Source organism: Oryctolagus cuniculus, chromosome 12 (genome assembly GCF_964237555.1).
Source record: "Oryctolagus cuniculus chromosome 12, mOryCun1.1, whole genome shotgun sequence".
Lineage (NCBI taxonomy): Eukaryota > Metazoa > Chordata > Mammalia > Lagomorpha > Leporidae > Oryctolagus > Oryctolagus cuniculus.
Window position 1 is genome coordinate 9747585 of NC_091443.1, and position 25431 is coordinate 9773015.

General features: G+C 58.3%; 1 protein-coding gene across 1 annotated transcript in view; it reads right to left on the reverse strand.

Annotated features, from left to right (window-relative positions):
* ADAMTS17 (ADAM metallopeptidase with thrombospondin type 1 motif 17) overlaps positions 1-25431 on the reverse strand; it is a 268667-nt gene that overhangs the window by 243035 nt on the left and 201 nt on the right. The window contains exons 2-3 of the mRNA XM_051822951.2: positions 24846-25216; positions 15183-15330 (exon numbers count right to left, since the gene is read on the reverse strand). Coding sequence (XP_051678911.2) covers positions 15183-15330; positions 24846-25216 — 519 coding nt within the window. The remainder of the gene's footprint in view (positions 1-15182; positions 15331-24845; positions 25217-25431) is intronic.

The following is a 25431-nucleotide window of genomic DNA, read 5'->3' on the forward strand; positions in this document are numbered from 1 at the left end:
CTGATCTTACACTGCCGAATCTGAGAGTTAAACATCAGAATAAACAGAGCTACAGGGGGCCAGCGCCATGGCTCACTTGCTTAATCCTCCGCCTGCGGCGCCAGCATCCCATATGGGCACCAGGTTCTAGTCCCAGTTGCTCCTCTTCCAGTCCAGCTCTCCGCTGTGGCCCGGGAAGGCAGTGGAGGATGGCCCAGGTGCTTGGGCCCTGCACCCGCATGGGAGACCAAGAGGAAGCACCTGGCTCCAGGCTGGGATCAGCGGCCGTAGCAGCCATTTGGGCAGTGAACCAACGGAAGGAAGACCTCTCTCTCTCTGTCTATAATTCTACCTGTCAAATAAATTTTTTTAAAAATTAAAAAAAAAAATAAACAGAGCCATAAACAAGTATCCATGGATACATAAGAACCTGCCAGTCCACAGAGACATAAGTAAGTGAACGAGGGAGAAGGGTAACTTCCCCTGGAGGGTGGCAGTGAGAAACATGGATAAAATGATGGGAGTTTAAAAACCCCAGCATTTCCAAACTCTGACAGTAATAACGGGCTCTGTCAAGAACCAAGGGATGCTAAAACTACTGGAGGAAACTGATTAAGAACAGGACACTCACATGGCCTCCAAATAGCCCCCCAAATTACTTCCTAATCATTTATGGAAAGGTCACCTCACAGCAGGTTAACCGAGAAACCTACAAACGCACCTTCCCAGGAGGCACGAGCCAGCGTGCACGGTAAAGGGACACACAGCACACCAGCAAGCCTGAACTGCACAGCTTCAACCTACCCGCAAAAAACAGGCAAGACCAAATGCAGAGACACCCCACGAGGGAACCAGCGCGTGCTAGTATTTTTGAAGAAACGGGAAGATGGGCTAAGGAACTTGCCCAGACCTGAAGACACTTTAAGCAAGTGGGAAGCCATATGCAATGTGAGATTTTAGACCAAGGAGAGCTGTGGGGGATGCTCACGGGCCTACTGCAGAAGCTTAAGTACAAGTTGGTACCAGACAACAGCACCGCTCCCGTGTCTCATCTCCTTCATCTAGTCCCTTGGTTCACAAGGGTTCTTAGAAAATGCAGACAACGTACAGATGAGGGGACATGACGTCCACAGACTACTCTCAACTGGTCAGAAAAAAAGTGCACGTGGAGGGGAAGAGGAAGGTGAAAGGCAGGTGGGGAGGGGGGAAGAGAGAGGGAGATGACAAATATATAGAGCAAGTGGGAAATGTTGGAGTGAATGTGTGGGACAAGTAAACCAAAGCTGTTTGCAACTTTGTAACCACAAACACCCTGACTCACCAGGGGGTTAACCTCCAGACATACCCATCCCATGTGTCAAATACCCTAACTGGAAAATGCGGAGTAGCCTAACCCAGCCGAGCAGCCCGGCACATGTGGCCTGTGAGTGCTTCCCCCCGATGGTCACCATGCTAACAAGAGCTGCATGTCCTCCTGCCACCCGGCATCACCGGAGAGAATCGAGCCAAAGAGGAGATCCGAATTCAAAACCCCCAAGCCCGACTTCTACTGAACACACTTCTACTGATGGCACTGTACGTCAGGGACTGTGTATAGATCAAAGCGCGGGGCCTCGCAGTGAGGCTCACGGCCCTCACCGGAACCCTGGGCTGATACCTGCCTTCGACCCCGGAGTCCAGCTTCCCGGCAGTGCAGGCCCTGGGAGGCAGTGGCGATGCCTCAGTGTAGCTGGGAGACCTGGACTGCACTCCCGGCTCCCGGCTCCAGCCTGGGCCTTAGCCAGGGCAGGCATTTGGGGAGTGAATCAGAGAATGGAATCAATCTCTCCCCTCCCCCCGTCAATACGTGTAATAATATTTTTCTAAAGTACGGGGGAATATGAATGAAGGGGACAAGGATTAGAGTGCCAAGAGCTGTTTTTTGAATTGCTGAGTCCAGGTGATTGAAACCTTTTCCCCAAAGGTACTAGGTTGGCGGGCAGGCATCACCACACTGGGGTTTGGTTCAGAAACACCGAGTTACAAAGACAAGGAGGCACCTTGCAGCCAACCAGAGACAGGCAGCTGTCGCTCGGCGACTGAGCTGGGGAGACACAGCAAGAGGCCTGCCGCGCGGGGCAACTGGGCAAGAGACGGTAGGAACAGAAGGTGCAGCCTGGGAAAAAACTGGGTTAGGAGGCGGAGAAGGACAAGGAGCCAGACCACCTCAGCCACGAGCGTTTTACAAACCGAGGCTGAGACGCACAGGAGCCAGCAGCTCAGCACACAGCTGCGGAGCACAACCCAGGGTCCCGGAGCCCACCTGGTCTCGGAGGGAAGAGCGGTGTGGAGAGCATACAAGGGTGCTGGGGACAGGGACCAGGGCCAGCAGGCAGGCAGGACGTCCACCCCCTACCCGGGTACCCGCTGCAGGACAAGGTCACGACGCCCACATCCCACGTGGACGCTTCCGCTCCCGCTCCGGAGCCTCAGCCATTTGCCTGCTGGCCGGGTCCCCCGGTCCCTCCTCCCCTCTAGCCTTCCCAGCCAGCACCACGGGGACTCAAAGTCCCTCCACCCTGCACTCCCCTAGGGAAGGAAGGGGCACTCGCAGGGTGCGACAGGGGGTGTACGCAGTTGCTCCAGGATGTCTCCTGTTCAGTGCTGGATCCTAGCACCCGTGCAGCACTCTAAATAGCCAACAGCAAACAGGCAGCAACCTACCCTGGATGAGGGGGGCATATGACACATAAAACACCGAGTCCTAAAAATCAAGCACACTCGAGCCAGTTTTGAGAACACACACACAGTCACTGAGGGCTGAAAAGCATATAGAACCTCACCAATATTTACATAGAGACTCATCCAAGCACCACCTCCAGGCCTGGTGTATCTGCTTGACTGCTCAGACCACACAGCAAGGCCTGGGAGAGGCAAGTGCAGGTGCGCAGGTGGGGCCGGCGGGCAGCAGGGAGCCCCCGTGTGCAAGGCCTGGGAAGCCCTTCACAGATCTCCAAGCTCCTTCTGAATGACTCTGCTTCGTAAAAGGAGGCTGCAGAAGGAGGGAGCCGTATTAGCAGGTCACCTGCCTGTTCGTACACAAGGATTTTTCCCTGAATATATGAGGAGGTCTTCCCAACGTCCGTGGAAATACACACGATGGAAAACTGATGCCCGAATTTCAAATGCTTCTGTGCCCAAATCACCCTGAAGTAACTGGACAGAAGCAGGGTCTAGTTGGAGGCACTAAGAAGGATAAGGCGTCAGTTAGACACAGAGCCCCTAGCAGAGCAGCATGAACTCTGCCTAAATTGAAGCCAGAGCAAACATCAAATTGATGGTGAAGCTTGGGCGGAAGAATGGCAAAAGTCACTTACAGGGAACAAAGCCCCGATAACCAGTGGATAACCATGTATGAAGAAGCATGGGATGACACCAAAACAGTGGCACACATCCATATTAATTTGCAAGAAAAAAAGATCACCTTATCTGTGCCCTAACTGAAGTGGACTCCCAACTGCAGAAACATCAGCCAACACTACAGACATCTCAACCGGCTCAGCCCACAGATTCCTCACTGAAAAATTATGTGGAGCAAGCTTTCGGCTCGCTGGGTGCAGGAGACAAGAACAGAGCTTTCAATAGAAGTTTTCCAACAAATGAGATCAAGATTCTACAGGAATTCTTCAAAGAACTGTAGCAGGAGATGGAATCTGGTTTTATCAGTACCTTCCTGAAGACAGAACATGATCAAAGCAATGGCTACTGAGAGGCGGCAGTGGTCCGGCCAAAGCAAAAGCAGACCAGTCAACAGCAGAGGTCACAGCAACAGGTTTTGGGGACGCACAAGGCATTCTGCCGGCTGACTTCCTAGAAGGCCAAAGAACCACATCTGCTTACCAGGAGAGAGTGTTGAGAAAGTGGTCCAAAGCTCTGGCAGAAAAACACCTACGAGACCTTCACCAGCGAGTCCTTAACCATCAGGACAACACTGCCTGGAACCCTCCCCCACCCACACCAGCCACCTCACCCAACCCCTCATCTCTGGCTTGGCTGTCAGGAAGCGCACTCCATGGACTAAAGTGATGACACTTTATATATCAATAACTTCTACGTGATGGAAGCATACTGACATCAGCTCACTGAACTCCCAGCAACCATGGAGGTAAAATATCGGCGTTTCCATTCTTCCAGATGAAGGTAGGAAGAAGAGAAAGAGCTGACGTGGCTCAGGACCTCTGCACAGCACAGAGGAGCCGCATGGACCACATAGGCAGGAAATGGGTAGTGTCCATTTTTTAAATTTTTTCCTTTTAAAATTTTATATAAAGAGAATAAATCTCATGTATTACATACAGTTTTAAAAGCATGATACTTCCCACCCCACCCTCTTCCTTGTTTTTAATTTTTATAATGACATACTTTCAACTTTTTTATAATCATAAGGTTGACCCTCCACTAAATATTCCATAAGTAGTAAGTGGCTATAAACAATAACAAAATCTGAAAATGTCAACTTTGCTCACATGTTACATATTTTTGTCCTCTGTATATAACCACAGATCAGGGAAAACTTGTCATATTTGTCTTTTTGAGACTGGCTTATTTCCCTAAGCATGAGACAGAGATGGACGCAGATTTCCCATCCACTGGGTCACTTCCCGAACTCCTGCAACAGCCAGGACTGAGCCAGGCCAAAGCCGGGAGCTGGGAACCCCACCTGTGCCTCCCAGGTGGGTGGCAGGGACCCACACGCTCGAGCCTCACCTGCTGCCTCCCAGGTGCACGAGCAGGGAGCTGGAGGTGCACCCAGGCACCCCATGGAGGGTGCAGGCGTCACGAGCAGCAGCTCAAGGGTTGCAGCCAAGGCAGGGTCGACCCACAGCATCCTCCAGGGCCTCCTCAGTCTCCGCGTCCGGGAACAACGCACAGGGGTGTAACTGGGTTTTAATTTCAACTCAGGGGACTTAACCAGCATCCTCCACCCAAGCACAAGAGAAAACGCCAACAGCGTCTTGGGTCACTTGTCTGAAACAGAAATGGAACTGAGATCAAGGGGCCGGGACGAGCGCGGGGTGACACGGTGTCCAGCCTGACACGCTCCTCCTGAGCCTCACTGCAAACGGCAGCCGGGGGCCTGAGTCAGGCTGGGGGGCCTGTGTCAGGCTGGGGGACCTGTGGCAGGCTGGGGGGCCTGAGTCAGGCTGGGGGGCCTGTGTCAGGCTGGGGGGCCTGAGTCAGGCTGGGGGGCCTGTGTCAGGCTGGGGGGCCTGAGTCAGGCTGGGGGGCCTGTGTCAGGCTGGGGGGCCTGTGGCAGGCTGGGGGGCCTGAGTCAGGCTAGGGGGCCTGTGGCAGGCTGGGGGGCCTGAGTCAGGCTGGGGGGCCTGTGTCAGGCTGGGGGGCCTGTGGCAGGCTGGGGGGCCTGTGGCAGGCTGGGGGGCCTGAGTCAGGCTGGGGGGCCTGAGTCAGGCTGGGGGGCCTGAGTCAGGCTTGGGGGCCTGTGGCAGGCTGGGGGGCCTGAGGCAGGCTGGGGGGCCTGAGTCAGGCTGGGGGCCTGTGTCAGGCTGGCGGACCTGCACCTCAGCAGCGCCCTCTGGGAGCACCAGGCTGCCAGGAGGTGTGGGCGTGGGGCTGCTTGCTCACAGGGGCAGGAGCTGGGCAGACCCGCTGGTCTTAAAGAATGGCTCCTCGCTCAGTGGCCATTATCACAGAGCCGTCCCCCACCCCCGCACCCCTACCCCACTACCCAAGGTAGGCTGCTGCACCCAGCAATGCACAGGCTGCACTCTGCCAGGCCCACACACACCTCCCGCCTGAGACAGCAGACGCAGTTTCCACGTGAGGTCAACGTGGAACATCCAGAAAGCTCACGGCACTTGCACTGAGGGGGACTTGCGTCCGTGGACACACAGCTGTGACTGTGGCTCTTCTCTGGGGCCACTGTGACAGGGCAGCGGGGAGCGTGGCAGGGCCCAGAGCAGAAGCTGTGGGCCTGCCGGGCACAAAAGCCAATCCTGGTTCAGGGTCTGAAACCCGAGCTCCCCAAACAATCGCAGAGGGACAGGGTGGGGTGGGGGCAGCTTGAGACGAGGCTGCAGGGGCAGAGGCGGTGAGAGCAGAGTGGCGGGGAGACCCGGCCACGCCACAACCCCAGAGAGAATGGGACCACCACGGCCCCGCCACGGGCACCTCCCAAACGCACCCTCGTCAGGGGCCATGCAAGCACGTTGCAGCTGCTTTCTAGATCCTGGGGACTTGGCCACATGGTTTCCAGCAGTGACCAGAAAGCTGGAAGCAAAATGCCTGCCCATGACCGCCCTGCACCTGTACGGCCCTGGGGACAGCTACACAGCATGGGAGGGGAGGCTTCCATCAGCGAGGGGGTGGGGGGTGAGTGGCAGGGACCGAGGCGGGCAGGATGAGGTGCTGGGCCTTCCCTCACCCTCCAGGGTCCGAGAGTAACACAGCCGTGCCAAGGACACTGCTCATCAACAGCAAACTCGGAGACACGGTCGCCTGACTGCAGAGACCCGGGGTACTGCCGGCACCCTCCCCCAGAAGTATCCTAGAAGTACTGTGGGCTGGAGGTCTGTGGCCCAAAACTCGGGCCCTGAAACCTGGCTGCAAAGGGAGGAGATAGTGCCAGGCGCGGGGAATCCTCACGACGGGGCCGAGGGCCCTCCCCACAGGCTCAGGCGAGTTCTCCACCAGCACCTACCTCCGGAAGTCACAGCAAGAAGGCGCAGTCCGCTAGACCCTCACCAGACCCAGGATCCGCTGGCGCTCTATGGTGGATGTTCCCACCGCCACCTGTAAGCTGCCCAAGGTAACAGCATAGGCAAATGCAAAGAACAGAAAGTGACAGCTCAGAGCACCAGAAATGCGGGCAGCGTCGTGCCCGAAACAGCGTAAGGGCGATCTGCGCCCCGGCAAGGCAGCGGATTCCGGCCACACGGACGTGCGGGGGTCGGCAGCTCCATCCAGGGCACAGGGAAGAGGTGCAGGCAAGGCCCCAGCCTGTGCTCCACACGCAAACGTGCACCACTCCTGGCTGCACGCACCCCAGGGATGAACACAGAAATCATGCTTGGACCTATGACAGAGTCCTGGGCGTCTGACAGAAGTGCATGGGGAATTGGGTTTTTCCTTCACCCAGGGTGTGGAGGCAAGAGGGTGAGGTCCCGTCAGCCTGACTTGATCACAGCCCACACAAGGAAGTGGCCCACCTGAGGCTGAATGAGCAGACGAGAGCAAGCAGGATCAGCACCCTGAAGAAATTAAGAAGGCAACAACATCAAAGGAGACTTCAAATAATTCTGCTAAAAACATCCAAAACAGTAAAGGTAGAACCACACTGAGATTAGGAAAAGGGCCGGCATCAGACAGAGGCGCACCCGCAAGTACAAGAGTGGACAACACCACCACTGAAACGGAAAGCTCAGCCGACGGACTCGGCGGAGGTCAGCTCCAGTTCAGGGGAACCTGGCCACCTGGGTGACCCGAGAGGCGATTCTTCAGAACACAGAGAAAGGGGGGCCGGTGTCGCAGGCAGCAGGCTGAGGCACTGCCCATGATGGCGGCATCCCATATGGGCGCTGGCTCAAGTCCCCGCCACTCTGCTCCCGATCCAGCTCCCTGCTAATGCACCAGGGAAAGCAGCAGAAGATGGTCCAAGTGCTTGGGCCCCTGCACCCACGTGGGAGACCAGATGGAGTTCCAGGGTCCCGGCTTCAGCCTGGCGCAGCCCCAGCCTCCACAGCCATGTGGAGAATGAACCAGTGGATGGAGGATATCTCTTTCTAGCTCTGCCTTTCAAGTAAATCTTTTTAAAATTTTTGAAAAGAATAGAGAGATACAGGCCAAAAACATAAAAAGTGCAAGACATGAAGGAAAGAGGAGTCCATTGTACCTTAGAGCGTCGGAAATGCCCTTGGCTAATCTGTATCCTCCAGCTACACATGGTGGCTATTTGCATCAAAATAAACTTAGGTGTATCTTTTAACGCCTTTTCCCATGAATTTTTTGAAGCACGCTCATACACTAACCAGGAGAGGAAGTGACCAAGGGTGGGGGACCCCCAGGGATGGAGGCTGAGCCCCTCTCACAGCTGAGCACAAATCCTCACGTCCACCATCACAAGCTCCCCCGCCCCCCTGCAGTGGACATGCAAACTCCGCCACAGGGACACCACGCCACTGTGACACGGACGCTGAGTCTGTCCCCTTGGGCAGATATCGGGGCACACCTGGCAGAGTGAAGCCTGCGCAATGCTTAGGTGCTAGCAGTTTACCTCCTGCAGCGGGGGGGGGGGGGGGGAGTGTCTGACAGTGGCAGCTGAGGGAGGAGCCATCCCACATCTACTCTTCCTGGCTGCCTGGTACTCCCAGGGAGCACAGCCGAGGTCACCAGGAACCGCTTCTTGGTCTTCAGCCGCCTCCCTGACAGAGGCTCTGGGCACCTTCTGCATAGTGTTCTTACAGGCAAAGGGACAGCCTTTAGTACGTAAGCTAGAGATGAAGACGGAGCAAAATTCAGTGACTGAATCTCCTATGCAAGAAGTTAGGAAAAAAGGAACCTGAGACATTTAGAGAACGTAAAAGAAAAGGAATAAAGATACAGATAGAGGTTAAAGAAATGGAAAACAAGAAACAGCAGGAGGAAAACAAAACAAAACAAAACTAGTTCTGAAAGGAGGAATCAAGTCCACAACCGGTACAATCAGGAATGAAGCGGATCTGTATTTACTACCATGGGTAAATCCAGAAAACATTAAAGCCTGTGAAAAATGCAGCTGCATGACCTGAAGCCACTTATGCAAATATTAAAACATGCAAAACAACACACAGCTTATGATGCTATATTGAAAGTGTTGGGGGGGCCTGCATTGTGGTGCAGTGGGTAAAGCCACTGCCTGCATCCTATATGGGCGCCAGTTTGAGACCTGGCTGCTCCACTTCTGATCCAGCTCTCTGCTCTGGTCTGGGAAAGCAGTGGAGGATGGCCCAAGTCCTTGGGCCCCTGTATCCATGTGGAGACCCAACTCCTGGCTTCAGATCACTGTAGCTCCGGCAGTTGCAGCCATCTGAGGAGTGAACCAGTGGATGGTCTCGTCTGTCTCTCACTCTCTGTAACTCTCTCAAATAAATGAATACAATCTTTGGGGCGGGGGGAGAAGAAAGAAAGTGTTGGACCAAAACCCGGGTAGGAGAGAGTCATACCAGTGTTGGTGTGGCGGTTACCTCTGGGGACCTCTCCAGAGAGACGACAGGGGTGCCGGGTGGGAGAATCTGTTATGAGCATCAATGTGAATTTCTCTCATAAAAGCCGCAGCCAGTATAAAAGAACCATGGCCAGATGTCCACGTGGGCCACGGCTGAATGGTGCGTATGTGGATTTCTAGTTTTCGTGTTGTGCAGTGTCTTTGCCTGCTTGAAACATCCCATAACTAACAATAATTTGCACCTGCCACGTGCTGGCTTCCTCGGTGCCTCTCTGCCACCAACCCACACATTCCCTGAAGGCAGGGACCACGGGAAGTCCTGCTCAGCACAGTGTGCTCAGTCCCGGGGACCCGTGGCAGGAACAAGATAAGCACCCAGCCTGCAGGCCAACGTCCCGGCTGCAGGTACTAAGGGGCCTGGATTGCACTGTGGGTTTGCTCACTGGAGAGAACGGCGATCCGGGATGAGAGGAGGTGTCGGCAGCTCCCAGCTCCAGGCTCCGCAGGGCCTCTCTCTTCCACTTGCCCAAGAACGAGGGCATTGAAGCGGTCCCCTCGACACTGGAGAACGGGTATCAAAGGAGAGCCATCCCGACAGCTGCCGCAGCGGCTCCAACGTGTCAGCCACTGGCCGGCAAGTGTGCCTCGCCTCGAGTGGGCAGCAGAGGGTACCTCCCAGCTGTGCAAGGGGCTCAGGGCGGCTCAGGGCTTTCTAGCTTGCTACGCATCCAGCGTCCCTGGAACGCCTCTCAAGACGGGAACCGGGAGGGGCGGCCGGCCAAGTGCGCTGCGTGTTTCAACCCGGCGCCTTCACGTGGCTTCGCTCTTTTTCCTCTAAACCCGATGCTTCCCTTCCAGGCACCTGTGGCCGCTCTCCTGTGAACACGGCCCCAGAGCAGCTGCAAGTGGAAACACCACCTCTCCCCGGCGGTGTCCTTGGCAATGGCCCCGAGACGCCGACCAGGTAGGTCGTGTCTGTGTCCCCGTCCCTCCCACTTCCCTGGAACCTCAGACTGTGGCTGCAGATAGGTTTTCTAGAGCAGCTGAGTGAAGCCATGAGGGAAGGTGTATGGCAGGTGTCCTTCTAAGACAAGCTGTGGGCACGGACACGCGGACGGGAGACCTGGGGCGGAGACGGCCCCCTGAGAGCTACGGAGAGAGGCCTCAGAGGAGCCAACCCCGCCGACACCTCCACCCGGGACTCGCTGTCTGCAGAGCCGTGAGACACAGAATGTGTTCTTCCAACCACTGGCAAGAGCAGAGACCACGCCGGGCCCGGAGGTGTCCAGGAGACTCCTTTGGGGCCACACCATAGGGAGGCAGACTGGCCCTCTGTTCTCTTTCGTGTGAAACAACTCTTACTACTTCTACATGCACATAAATAAAATATCAACTTGGAGAAACTCAGAGCAGCCGTTCAAGTCCATCTCTTCTAGGCCCCACTCCTGGTTCACATGACACAGGACAGGAAAGACGGCCACTGCCACTGCACGAGGGACGCTGGGACAAGTGCAGAACCACCTATGTGCATAAACATAGCAGGTGCACGCCTGCCCCCACACACACACTTGGCGAGCTGAGCCGCCTTTCAGGACCGAGCCCTTCCGAGGTGAGCAAAGGCCAGGGCCATCTGCACGCATGGACACAGGTGGAGCAGGGAGCCGGAGGGCTCAGTCCCTCTCTGTGCAAACAGGAAAGAGCTGGCCCTGTTCTCCTCCGCCTGAGGATTAGAGCATCCCCCATCCCCACGGCACTCTGGCCAAGGGGGCGGTGCCTTGCAGGAACAGAAGCAGGGCGATGCCTCCATGGGCACCTGGGGACTGGATTGAGCCCCTCGGAAGGGAGAGCCGTGGCACTGCCTCTAGTAGTTTTCAGAGACGTCTTCGGGACAGTGGGGAATGCAAAGCAATCCAAGCCAGTCCCACCCAGATGGGGATTAAACAAAGAGCTTCCTGCTGTCTCCTAGCTGCCCGTTTGGCACCCGTGGAGGGGCCAGCCGAGGACAAAGCTGTCAGGAGGAGGAAGGACTTCGGAGACGCTGAGCTGGGTCAAGCCTCACCTGGAGCCCCGCCTCCTGCAGTCCTGGGCGGCTCCATGGGCCCAAGTCCCCGACAGCTCTGGTGTGTAAGCCGTCAGAGCTCCGTCACTTCCAACCAAACGAATCCGGATGGATAGGAATCCCGAGTCCTGACTGTGTTTTTCCCGGTACAGGTCAAGCAGCCATGCCCTGCAATTCTCAGCTTTTCTCGGATTTTGCAATATGAGCAAAGACTTGGCCAGCTCAGCATCCCTAATCCAGAAACCTGAAACCCCTCGCGCTCCAAACTCTGGAGAGCAGCAAGTTTCAGATTTGGAAAACATTTGGGACTTTGGAGTATGAATGTTCAACCTACGCAAAGGGCTTCGAAAGGTTCATGGCACAATGAAATTTTAAAATAGTATGCATTTCCATGACCTTCCTGAAGACACCTCATATCTATACAATTAGCGCACAGGCAAACGTCGGTGTACGTTAGCAACACGATTTCTGAGGAGCCACAGCATCCTCCAAAGCCCAAGACTGTCGTCTACAGGAGAAGCAAGCCCACCAGCAAACAGCTGCAGTAACTGCGTCCAAACAGTCACAGAACTCCAACTACGACACCCACACTTCAGAGCACCACCGCCTCGTTCCAAGGAGCTCACGACGCGACGCTCACATGCGGGATCCCTACTCTGAGGACACTTGCGGCAAATGAGTCTTCTACTTTCTCAGCCACACGCGACACCCACCCCAGGGGAGGAGAAAACCACCCAGACTCTGCCTGAACACCACAAAGCTGGCGACGGGAAGATTCTGAACCAAATCTGAATGGAGACACTGAGCGGAAAGACAAAAAGTTTGGAAGTCCAACCCACCACTTAAAAACCGAAGACCACTTCAAGATAGTCAAAACACCAAACTCTCACCGAAAAAAAAAAAAAAAAAAGGGTTGCACATTGCACACTTTCATGCCAAGTTCCAACCTGGAGTCCTGTTTTATGGACCAGTTTATAAGGTCTTAAAAATAAAGAGCTAGAAGGCAAGAGGAGCAGCCTGTCCCCCCACCAGGAGCCCCCGGACGACTGCAGGTACAAGCTGAGTGTCACCAAGGGAAGGAGGCAGCTCCTTCTCTGTAAAACCCCTCCTCCCCCAGACAATACCGGGCTCACCCACACGCAGCTCCCGCGTAGACAGAGAGGCTCCTGAGGGAAGAGGGGGTGCCAGGCTCCCCCTGCCTCTGGCCACGTCCAAGGTGAGCCAAGCACAAGGTCAACCACACAGAGAACAGGTTCCCACGGGAAACCTCGGGTTAATCTGATCACGCTTGCTAGGAAGCGTCAACCACGGGTTCTGCTGGAGCCTCAGCAAGTTAATTTTCCTGACTTCTAAATGCCCAGTGGTTGAAACCTAATCCAAACTGCACGAGGCCTAATGGACTTATCAGCTAAGCCTGTCAAACGGCCAAGGCGTCCTTCTCAGCTCAGCAACAGGCGCCGAGTATCTCCTGCGAAGCAACAGAACCAGGAGCAGAGATCCCCGTCCTGTGGCTGCGATGCCACCCGGTGCAGAGCCAGACTCTGGCGCCACCTTAAAGACGCACTGCTGCACCTCTCCGCGCGCTGCTGCGAGGCCTGGGCAGGGACTTAGCGAAGCAGCTTCGGGAATTTCTCTCTGCAGCCTTGCACGGCTGCTCTCGTTTTACCTCAGTTGCCATAGCATGCACCCAACCCTCGGTTCTTTTTAATTATTATTTTATCTAACGCACTAAACAAGCCATCAAAAGGGTGCCCCGAAACCAGCCCGAGGGACAGAAGTGCAAACACAGGAACCCTCGCTGTCCCCTCCAAAGATGGACGGCAGCCATGAGACGAAACTCCCGTCTCATCTGCACGCACACCCGTTCCTGCGTTCAGGGAAGCACTGGGGACCGCTGGCTTGGGTGGAGGAAGAGGAGGAGGCAGGCTCAGCTCCAGGCCCTGGGGAAGGATCTCACCCACTCCCACAGGCACCCACCCCGGGCTCTGTGCTCATCAGCAGTCCTCAGCACAGGGCTTCCAACAGCAGCTGGGGGTGCTGTCACATCAGTGCACCCAGGCGGGAGGAGCGGACAGCCCCCTGCTGATGTCCTAGCCAAATCCTCTTGCCTCGGACCCCAATGTGCAGGTCAACAGCAAGATCATAGGGGACAAGGCCACTGAGACTGCACCCTGACGTCAACCAGCCAGCCAGACCTAGCAAGACCTCTGCTCCCCGAACTGCCTGCTTTTCCTTAGGAGTAACGCTATGCCAGGGTCCATCTGCCCCGCACTATGTCAGGGTGCAGAGAGGAACAGATTACTCCTGCCCCAGTCTGGTACCTCCTCACCCACAGCCGAGGCTACAGGGAGGCTGAGCCGTGACCAGGCTGAGCTGCAAGCCTTGTTTATACGCAAGGTTATTCCACACTCATGACAGAATCAGCGCTTCTCCAAGGTCACGGAAATGCCACACCGAGACCTGCTACCTCTGCACGCAGACAGCTCCTGACACCACAAAAGGTCAGCCGCGGGGTCACGAGATCTGCTAGGAGGAAGGTAGCCTGTGAGCACGGGGTGATCCCACTTCCTGGGGGGCACTCGCAGGCAGACAGCTGTGACACGGCACCACGAAGGGCCCTTCAGCACCTGCAGCTGCTCAAACAAGCGCAGGACATAAACGCCTGGATTCCCCACTCTACGCTGCGTCACAGAATCGGCTTTAAAAACACCGATGCCCTGGGGCTGGCGCTGCGGCGCAGCGGGCTAAGCCACCACTGTGACACCAGCGTCCCACAGCCGAGCATCGGCTGGTTCGAGCCCTGGCTGCTCCGCTTCTGATCCACCTTCCTGCTAACGCACCCGAGAGGCAGTGGAGGATGACCCGACTGCCTGGGCCCCAGCACCACAGTGGAGACTTTTTTGGCCTGGCCCCAACCTGGTCATTGCAGCCATTTGAGTAGTGACCCAGCAGATGGAACATCAATCTCTCTCCATCTCTCTCCCCTCTCCCTCTATGGCTGTACCTTTACAACGAGTGAGTAAATCTCAAACAAACAGGACACGCTGACACCCAGTCACCACCCAGACCAGTCAGATCTGGGTCTTAGGGGAAGGTCACGGTGTGGCACTTTTTTTTATTTTTTATTATTATTATTATTATTTTTTTTGGACAGGCAGAGTTAGACAGTGAGAGAGAGAGAGACAGAGAGAAAGGTCTTCCTTTTCCATTGCTTCACCCCCCAAAATGGCTGCTACAGCTGGTGCGCTGCACTGATCCGAAGCCAGGAGCCAGGTGCTTCCTCCTGGTCTCCCACGCGGGTGCAGGGCCTAAGGACCTGGGCCATCCTCCACTGCCTTCCCGGGCCACAGCAGAGAGCTGGCCTGGAAGAGGAGCAACCGGGGCAGGATCCAGCACCCTAACCGGGACTAGAACCCGATGTGCCGGCGCTGCAGGCGGAGGATTAGCCTAGTGAGCCGCAGCGCCAGCCAGTGCAGCACTTTTTAAACACAACAGCGAGAGGGAGGCTATGTAGCTACAGAGGACCAGCCCCAGCCCGGAGTTTCCAATTCTGACTCTGGCCCGAGAGGTACCTTTCTACCAGGTTTCCAGGAGATGCTAATGCTGCAACCCAGACACCTGCTCTGAGAACCGCTACAGTGATTCGTGGGGAGCCACAGCCAGGGCACAGAAGACACCTCGGTCACCAAGAGATGGCAGGGGCGACATGGTCCCTAGTGTTGCAGCAGCCGTCTCCACTGTGTTCACATGACACAGTGATCACCACACACGACCACGTGGGGAAGTCCGATCTGGAGCCCAGGACCTCGGGGCACGACACAGTGATCACCACACACGACCGCGTGGGGAAGTCCGATCTGGAGCTGAGGACTTTGGGGCACTTGGGACCAAAAGCTGCCAACTGTGCGTGCGCTCTCAGCCGGCCAAGCACTCGCCCAGACTCACCTGTTAGTACCTTGCAGAACCGCCCAGGTGCCTGGGCCCCGGTGGACCATGTGCGCCTGATCAGATGTTCTCGTCCGCTGAATGGGCCCCGGGAGCTGTTGAGGGGCCGCAGCAGCACCTGCTCATGCCCCAGCTGGATGAGGCCGACCTGCCCAGAAAGGAGAGAACAGGGCGTCGGTCACGCTCACGGCACCCGCCCTGGGCGGCAAGGCCACCTCCCGCGGGCTCCCCCACAGCCGGGCTCTCGTCTCTGCCAACTGCTTAGACTTGCCTGAGCCCAAGAGCGAGTCTGGGTGACTGGAAGACAGCCCCCCAGCCGTTGTGCTGAGGGGCAGGGGACAGGGACAAGCAGGGGAGGGGTGCAGAAAGCGCAAGGGAGATGTGCGCCAGGAAGGAACCAGGCATGGTTCTGCACCAAAAAACCATACCATTTCTCTTGCACAACACGCGTGAACTGCCCCATACAACAGCACCCACCACCCACCATTTGAAGTTTTCAGAAAGGCGGACAACTTCATTATCAACTGCTTCTAACTGTGCTTTTATTGATTTGAAAGGCAGAGTTAGAGAGCGGGAGAGACGGAAAAGATCTTCCATCGCTGGTTCGCTCTCTAAACAGCTGCAACAGTTGGAGCTGGGCCAGGCAGAAGCCAGGAGACAGGGAGGTCTCCCACGGGGCTACAGGGGCCCACGCACTGGGGCCACCTTCTGCTGCTCGCCCAGGCCATAGCAGAGAGCTGGACCAAAGTGGAGCAGCCAGCACCCGAACCAGCGCCCACATGGGAGGCCAGCACTCCAGGCCGCAGCTTAACCTGCTACACCACAACCCGGGCCCTCTTAAAATTATTTTAGAAATCATCCTTCGAAAGGACCACTTAAGGAAGTAACCCCAAGATTCTGAGGAACGCACGTCAGCCATGTGGATGCTCAGAACTAAATATAGACACAAGGAGGCCAGTCAGACTTGTAATCGTTTTATGATAGGATATTTCCACTTTTCCCCCCCAGAACTTGTAGTGTTTAAGAGAACTTGGCAGAGCATCTCATGGATTAGACCAGTGATTCTAGTTTAAAGTCTATCATTCTCTAGACTTGTGATTGCAAAATCGCGCTGGGTTTATAAGCAGTATTAAAATATATGAGAACTTAAGACTTCCCATGTTTATGAAACTGAGAGTTTATAAGAATTACTAGGTTCTTGTGAAAGGTTTGTATTTTTAATTAGACAACCAAAGAACTTGAAAATAAAACTGAATATGCTAAATTGCTAATGGCAGTTTTAAAAGTCATGACTCACCAAATTTGTGAATGGAGACAAACAGTGTTCAGCGTTGCCTTGGAAGTGATTACAGGCGTGGCTAAGACGCCACTTGGGATGCCCGCATGCCTACTGAGGGCCTGGGCTCGAATCCAGGCTCCCCTTCAGCGCATGCACACCTGGGAGGCAGCAGGTGACGGCTCACGTAGCTGAGTCCCTGCCACCCACATGGGAGACCCAGACTGCGTTCCAGGCTCCTGGCTTCAGCCTGGCCCCGCGGTCAGCTGCTGTGGGCACTTGGGGTGCCAACCAGCAGGTGGAAGATCTCTTTCAAATAATTTTTTTAAAAATTAATTTTAAAAAATGTTAAAGGGGCCAGCACTGTGGTGCGCTAGGTTGATCCTCCACCTGCAGTGCCGGCATCCCATACGGGTGCCGGTTCTAGTCCCGGCTGCTCCTCTTCCAATCTGTCTCTCTGCTGAGGCCTGGGAAAGCAGTGGAGGATGGCCCAAGTGCTTGGACCCCTGCATCTGCATGAGAGACCAGGAAGAAGCTCAGATCGGCGCAGCTCCGACCTTTGTGGCCATTTGGGGAGTGAACCAGCGGATGGAAGACCTTTCTCTCTGTCTCTCTCTCTCTGTAAGTCTACCTGTCAAATAAATAAATAAAATCTTTTTTAAAAAATGTTAAAGTGTTTGCAAAAGCTTGCTAGATACAATTTATATACTAAAGGAAAATACTGAAAACTAGGATTTTTGGCACTTTAACAAAGTCATTTTTTTTTTTGACAGGCAGAGTGGACAGTGTGTGTGTGAGAGAGAGAGAGAGAGAGAGAGAGAGAAAGGTCTTCCTTTTTTCCATTGATTCAGCCCCCAATGGCCACTGCAGCCGGCGCGCTGCGTTGATCCACAGCCAGGAGCCAGGTGCTTCTCCTGGTCTCCCACGTGGGTGCAGGGCCCAAGGACTTGGGCCATCCTCCACTGCACTCCCTGGCCACAGCAGAGAGCTGGCCTGGAAGAGGAGCAACTGGGACAGAATCCGGTGCCCCGAACAGGACTAGAACCCGGGGTGCTGGCACCGCAGGCGGAGGATTAGCCTATTGAGCTGCGGCTCCGGCCAACAGAGCGCATATTAACATGTATACACATTCTCTCTCGTCACGTGGAGTCAATGCCGGCATCGTTAAAGCAATCTGCCCTCCTTGGCCAGGACACCTGCTGCCAGCTTCCCTGGACGGGAGTGAACAGAACAAGGCAACCCGCCCACCCCCCAGGGACCCGGCGTGCTGGCTGGGGAGGACGCCCGTGTGCACTGCTCCAAGCAGTCAACACCCCCTCCCCGGGCGTGACAGTCCCAGGCCACCTGTGCTCACTGTCAGCAATGGGGCGGATCGGTCCCAGGAGGTCAGGAAGAGCCTGCCTTCTCTACGTCTTGTACTGTCTCGTCTCTAGAGCCACAGCATACACAGCCAGAGGTTCTCGAACCCTGGCGTGCACCAAAGCCCCCTGGGGCCGTGGGTGAGACCGAATATTGCCCGTTTCCAGCAAGGGCCCACCCACACAGGTGCTGCAGGGCAAGGGACCACGGGGTGCGCAGCACTGCTCTCAGCATAGCATAGCCATCCCCCCCCCCCCGCCCCCACAAGGAGCTTGCTGACATGGTGCAACCCGGAACCCTCCGTGTCCTGGGACGACACGCCGGGACCAGCCCTCTTGGAAAGGGAATGAGATCAACCAGGAAGATCACCCCCAACCTCTCCTCCCCACGGCACGGGGGCATGAGACCATACCCACAGCTCTAAGCACCAGGTTTCCGTTTCATCAGAACTTGAGCCAAGAACTCAGATTTTACTGCCCAAATAAAACTGCCTCCAAGTGGCAGCGCTGACCCGAGGGAGGGCGAGGCTTCCTTCCTTCCCTCGGCTAGGAAGTGGGACTGGGATGCCTCCCCTCCACGCTCCAGGACACAAAAGGGATGGAGGGCGGCAGTGGGGGTGTTTGCTGGGCTCCACGGGGAGTGCAGGAGCCCACGGGCAGGTGACGGCAGGCAGGGAGCCCCGCGCCCCTCTCCCTGGGGGCTGGACCCTCCAGGACACCCGCAGCTACGGGTCACTGCAGGAGCTGGCCACTGCTTCGGTCTCCGGTGGGCATTACCAAGCCCCTCTACAAGAGGCATGCGCTCCAGTGTCAGCGTGTCAGGCGGTGTAATCACACCCATGCCCAGCGACGGTCCCCGGGGACAAGTCTTCCCCCATGAGGCCTTTCCTGGCGGAGGTCCCACACATTGCTGACACCCATTCAAGGAAAACAGCCGCACTGGTGGGAGAGATGTGTGGGGTGCTGGAACGTTCGCTCCCTGGCCACCGCGTGCCCCCTTGGCGCCTGAGCTTGAAGCAGGCATCTGCGCAGGACTGGCACCCAGGAGGCGGGGTCTGTGCAAAGCCCCCACCCTGAGGGGCGCCGGGCTGCAGTCTCGCTGAGCTGGCTTTCCTGGAGCTCTCTCACATGCATGGGGTGCACACAGCACCAGGGATAGAATGTCCGGTTGAAGGCAGCTACACGTGTCTTACACACATGTGCACATGTGTGCACACACGCAATCTCACCCAAAGCACCTGCCAGCCTTGTCACTCTCTCCTTGACCTCCCCTCCCCTGGTTACAGAACACCTTCCCAGCCCAGCAGTCGATTCCTTTTGGAGGGGATCAGAATCGTTTCTGATGCCACATCACAGTTCCTCCAACGGGAGCGGGCTGCCAGGGTGCCCCAGCGCAGCGGCTCTCGCCACCGGCTGCATCCTGGCATTATTCTGGAGCTCTGAGAACTCCAGATGCCCGGCACACCCCTGGCCTCCGGCACGGAAACAGGCACTGGCCCACTCGGAGATCCCAACGCACAGCCAGGGGCAGCCACCACTGCCCTGGCTCTTAGCTGGACGCAGGAGAACCTGGTGGCCTACTGTTCTGACCCTAGTGAAAGAAGGCCCCCGGAACTGGAAGTTCCTGCACGGTGCGCATCTGTCCACGGCCCTGGCTTCTAGCCCCTCGCCACCACGTGGCCTAGAGAGCTGGGCAAGGCTGCTTGGGTTTGTGTGGGACCCTCGGTCCCCAGGGACACCAGGAAGTGAGCCCTGGGGAAAGGCTCCTCCCAGGCCCCCACCCCCACCCCCAGAGGCTGCCGGGGTTGCAGTGAGGGGAGCAGCCTGCAGAGACCTAGCAACACAGAGGCGGCAGCAGACAGGGCCGGCAGCCCCGAGCCGCCTGGCCTTGGGGATACGATAATGTGCCTCTCCCTTTAAAGAGAAATCTGGAGTTTTGCAAGACACAAACGCTACAGCAGAAGGCTGGCCCTCCAACCGCCGGGAGGGGCCCTGCCTCCCCCAGAAGCAGCTCTCCCTGCAGCGGGTGGGTCCGGGGCTGCTCCGAACGTCAGCACGACGTCTCGGCCTAACAGGAAACGCACTGAAGACGCTGGACGGAAAGGCACTCCCATATACGTTCTGCAACTCAAGACGGACGCTCCTTGGAGGGGACGAAGCCACTGGACTCTGCTGGGTCCCACAAGACCCCCCACGGCAGCCCGGTGCCCAGGGAGCCCGCCCTGCCTGGAGCTTGCTAGCCAGAGCAGGTCCCAGCCACCTCCCTGCACACAGGTGGTTGCAGAGGGCTGGGCCTACGGGCTGCTGCCATGGGGAAGGCAGGCGGGCTTCCGCCCCTCCTGCAGGAGCAGCATTCCCCGCCCGAGGCACCTCTGTAAACTGGAGACGCCCACACCGACACTGGTCTCCTCCCCTAGGGACCAGAGGGCCACTCGCTGCAGCGTCTCCCCTTACGGACCCCTGCACCGAGGCAGCCGGGCACACAGAGCAGCCGGTCCTCCTTCCTTAGCATGCCCGCCTCTGCCAGCCGAGGCTCGAGCCTGGGCACCAGGCACCCCAAACGCCCCTCCCTTCCCTCTCATCTCCCACACTGCTCAGCAGGTCTCCCCCAGCCTCCTCCGCTATGCCCAGCCTGCAGGCCTCAGAGCCCACCGCATTCCCCGGGAACCTGTGGCAAGGGACGTTCCCTCAGCCCTGCTCCATCACAACACTGGCAGGGCAGAGGCCCGCGACCAGTGTACCGAGCCCTGATGCCAGCTCGCAGCTGAGAAACCTGTGCCAGGATCAAACTCCACACGCCCTGGGTGGGCTCGCGGGCTCTGCCCTACCTGACCTGCACACTTGGCTGGCTTGTCCACCTGCCTCCAGCCCCCGAAACAACCCTACCCCATCCCACAGCTGACTCCCGCATCCCTCACCTCGGGAGCACCTGGCCTGGGAGACCTGCCGTGGCTCCTCCTCCCTAAAACCCGACGGACTCCAGCCCCCTTTGCCACCTCAGTCCAGCCCCCGGAGCCTGTCCTTCCTTCCAGCCACCCGCGGGCTCCGGCACACCTTGCTTCCCTCGCGGATGGGGCCCACCTCTCTGAGCCACGCCAGGAGCCCAGCAGGGCATCCTGCGGCCCCGCAGGTGCAGACAATAACCTGTGCCTGCAGGCAACAGGCTGACAACCTGCGTTCAATGCCTTCGCATGGAGGGCTCTCAGGGGGCGACTTCCCACCTTCTCATCCTCTGTGCTATCGGCAGCCATGTGAGGCTGCTCACATCCAGCCCACCTGGGAGAGAAGTGACTCGCTCAGGATCCCAGCCCCTGTGGCCGTGCAGTTCCAGCTCCTAGGGAACGAGGGTGTGGCTGTGCGTGTGTGTGCAGGGCACAGGAGTGCGCACACCCTGAGAGGTCAGCCAGTGTCTGCAAGAGCAGCCCCCGTGGCACACACCCGAGGCCGGACAGCTGCAGGATCTCAGAGCTCAGGAAATGCGCTCCAAGAATGCAATCAGTCTTCGACGCCTTGCTCAGGTCATCCTCCCAGTGTGCACTTCTTGTTTCTAAATGCTGCCAACGAAACACAAGTTCAAAGTGGAGAAATCCACTTACAGGCCCGAGGTCAGGCTCAAGGGCAGCGGCGTGGAAGCAAGCCGGAGCCTGGCGTCCTGAGAGGTGTGGGCCTGGCTCTGTGGAGCTGCAGCGGGGAGGAGGAGCCAGCAAAGCCCGCGGGCCACAGGGGACGAAGGGCGTGGAGAAGCCGCCATGGGGCCACGGGGCCACGCTTTAATCCCCCGACGCGCCGCACCTGCCTCTGCCTTGGGCGCCCTCTGTGGTTTCCTTCCACGACACCCTGAAGGTGCTTTCTGTCCTCCAGATGCGATCATTCTTCTGCAACATGAAGCAGTCGTGCCCCCCCCCCCCCGCCTGCCCAGCCCCAGGTGCCTCCACAGCCTCCGAGCGCCGCTGAGGCTGGTCCTGCTCCACGGCATGGGATCACGTGGTGCCGCTGTGAAGCTGGGCGCCCTCTCCGCCTTGGGGTTCATCACAGGAGCCGCGGCCGAGCAGGCCGCGCCCCAGCCGCGTCCAGTCTCGCCTGCACCACGCTTCTCTCTCCCATAAAAGAGGGGTGCGTCCAAAAGGAGGCGGCACGCAGAGCCTGAGCAGAAGCAGCACTACAGATGAGGTGACAGCCACGTGCTGGCCAGGCTGGCTGGGCCACCACGTTGTCCCCCTGTGAGAGCCCAGTGCTACATGGCCACGGCTCCGGCAGGGGCCGCAAGCGGGGGTCCCTGGGCTCCACTCAGTGCCCCTGGTGTGGCCTGGACAACGGACGTGGCTCCTCCAGCTCCTTGGTGGCCTCTGTCGGCCCCAACAGCTCACATGCAGCGTGCCCCTGGCTGGAGCCTGCTGAGTGGGCATCTGGGAGCCGCGGTCTCTGTGAAAGGACAGGTGCGCTCGGCGGACCAGACCCGACGGACGGCAGTGGCCTCCCGGCCGCTCCTCTCGGCTCACTCTCCCTGAAACAAGCCCTGCCCCCACCCGGACGAGCCACACCACACGGGGTCCTCTCAGCCCCTGAAGAGCCATCTGTGCTGCCCCTCCACCCGTGAACTTGAACTTGGAACACTTCTCAGCCCTTCAGCACCTGGGCCCGCTGATCGCAGGTCCACAGGCCCAGCAGGAGTGGAGGGACCTTTCTCCCGGGCCTGTGCTCACTGCGTTGGTATCGTACACGCAGAGAAACCTGCGCTGTGTCAGGAGACTCCCTGAAGTGCACACAACATGAAGACATGTAAACAGAGAACAGTGCACACGGGGACGTGGCCATCTCTGAAAATCCGAGAAGTGGAGCTGGCACAGCGTTTCAAGACAAGATAGAAAAGATGCCAGGGGCACACGCCTCTGCCCGCCTATGCCTCACACCCTGCAAACAGCCAAACAGCTAACAGACGCCAGACCTCCCGGAGATGAACCGCACGGGCGCCACGCGCTGCGGGCCAGAGCCTGTGTTCCCCCTGCTAAGCCACCCTGGACACGTCCGACACGGCGGGACTCACCAACAATTACGATGACGCTCACCACCCAGCGAGCGAGAGGCTCCGTCGAGCGCGGCCACATCCGTCTGTTGATATACGGTCCATGACAGTGCTGAGTTGTCGTGACAAACACCGTATGGCCCGCAGAGCCTCAAATATTTACGCTCTGATCCGAAAGGGAGAAGCGGGCCAGCCCCTGAGGCGTGTCAAGTCTTCAGACTCAAGGGGGCTTCTGAAACGGCCCAGCCCCCAAAATCCACCGACTGGACACTGCTCGGTGCTGAGCCTGTCCTGGGCTACCTGGGCTGAGAACCTCAATCCGCGACCACTCGGGGAGCCCAAGTTCCTGCGCAACCAGGGGGTCCACTCCAAGCCAGCCCACCATCGCTCCCCGCCCGCCTCCGGCCCTGTGTGTACTTAGGGAGACCAGCAGCCGAAGTCCAGCTCACACCAGCGGGGTGAACAGGCAGACTAAACACCGGCAGCGTCTGCTCACGCAGGAATCTAACAGCTGAACTCCTGGAGGTCCCCCGGCAACTGGCACCGGGCGCAATCAGCCTCTTGGCTGGGTTCCTTTGTCTACAGCACAGCGCCCTCACATGGTGCCGCAGGGAAGGGCAGCTGTCCCGGGAACACCAGGGCCTGCACCCAGGGAGGATTTTTAAATCGGCGTTATCCACATCTCCACCCTGGCCTCCTCCACGGATCGCTCCCCGCTGGAAACTTTACACCACGAAATATAAACTCTGACCTCTACAGAAACTCACTAAACCGCAGCAAATGGGATTCAGATGTTACCATGTGATCTAGACTTTAAACACTCTGGCAAAAACAGGAAAAATGATGTGGGCTTCCAGTCCCTCCCAGAACATGATACAGCCTTGACCCGAGCCTGCAGCAATGGGGCCTCTCTCAGGCCTCCTCGCCCACCGCCCACGAGCCCTGCCCTGTGCCACCGCAGCTCCCGCCAGGGCTACAGTCTCACCAAAGCGGATCACCCCCTAGTCAGGACTCACAACCATCCCAAAAGGAGCAGTTGGCTGATCCTAGGAACCAGCCAGTGTCTCCCCCCTCCCCGCCCCCACAGAGCTGGGAAGAAACAGCCTCCCATAAAGCTTGAACCCTGGGGCTTCCCAGGTTCTGTCTGCAGCAGATACAAAGGGCAAGGCCTGGAGAATGCTAGATGTGGCACCAGATAAGGGGAGGTGGCTGGGAGTCTGGGCCAGGGCAGACACAAAGCCCTATCAGAAACTGGTTCCCCTGGGGGAGTGAGACAGCCCCTGCTTTCAGCTCTGTGCTGATACCAGGCTTTGCAAGGGTGGCCCATCTGCCGGCCATGTGTGCTCCCTGGAGGCCGCGCGGGAGAAGCTGAGGAGGCTTTGGCTGGGCACCAGGGTAGCCAAGTGATGGAGCGACAGCATGGGCAGGACCACAGCCCAGGAGCCCTCCAGGCCAAGGACAACCTGTCACGGGGCTGCCGGTGCAGCACAGCAGGGTCCGGGGTCTGCAGTGGGGTGGCCGCCAAACACCTGCCCACCGTGTAAAGAGGAGAGGCCCCGACAGCCCCGCCTCTCCCGTTCTTTCAACTTAGAAAAAGAGACCTGTCACCTCTCTGGGACCGCCTCCCCCAGACCCTTGGCCAGGTGCCAAAGACTCAAGGGGTCAAGCCAGGAGGTACACCCAGCACCGCCCAACTCCACGACCAACAACAGACTAGCCATACACATCCCACGCAAGTGGTCCCCTTGACACGCACACACCTGTGCACATGCGGTGTTCTCGACACCTGGACTAGCTCAGCCCCCTGGGCAACCCCAGCACACGGAGGCCATCAGACGCCCGCCCTCCTGCCCCGCAGGCTCACGGCCCCTCCAGAGGTTGGTAGGGAAGAGCATCGCTCACTTCGGGCCCCCAGACCCCCGTTGAGACCCCCACCCCGGGCCTCCCAAAGGCCCCTACTGGCAGACGAGGGGAGGGGACGGGGTGGGGGTAGGCTGGGGCAGTACCAGGCCGCCGGCGGCGCCGCAGGCGCTGAGCGAGACCAGGGAGCCGGGGTGGCCGAGCACGCGGCCAGAGTAGAAGCACAGGTCGGCCGGGCGTCCGCCGCGCCGGGTCGCGCCGGCCTCCTCCACCTCGAAGCCTCGGGATAGGAAGCGCACGTCCCGGCGCAGCTGCAGGTACAGGTCGCGCCCGAAGGCCGGCAGGTGCAGCAGCAGGGCGCGCTCCCCGGGCCGGGGGCGCGGGGCGGCGGGGGGCGTGCGGGGGCGCCGCCGCCGTCGGGGTCCCGCGGCGCCGGGCAGCGACAGCAGGTGCACGTCGTCCGGGCGCACCCGCCGAGGCAGCACCACCTCCACGTCGGCGGCCGCGTCGCCGACAGCTGCGGGAGAGAGGACAGGCGTCAGCGCCCTGGCGACGGCCCGCCCTCGCCCTCGGCCTCCCGCCAGGCCCCCCCCCCGCCCGGGCCGGGGCCGGACACTGCGACCCGCAGCGGGCGGCCCCTGCCTGCCCTCCCCGCGCGCCACCCGGACCGAGTCCCCGGCGTGCCCGCCCGCCCGCCCCGGGCGCTGTCAGCCATCCGAGCCCCGGCAGCGG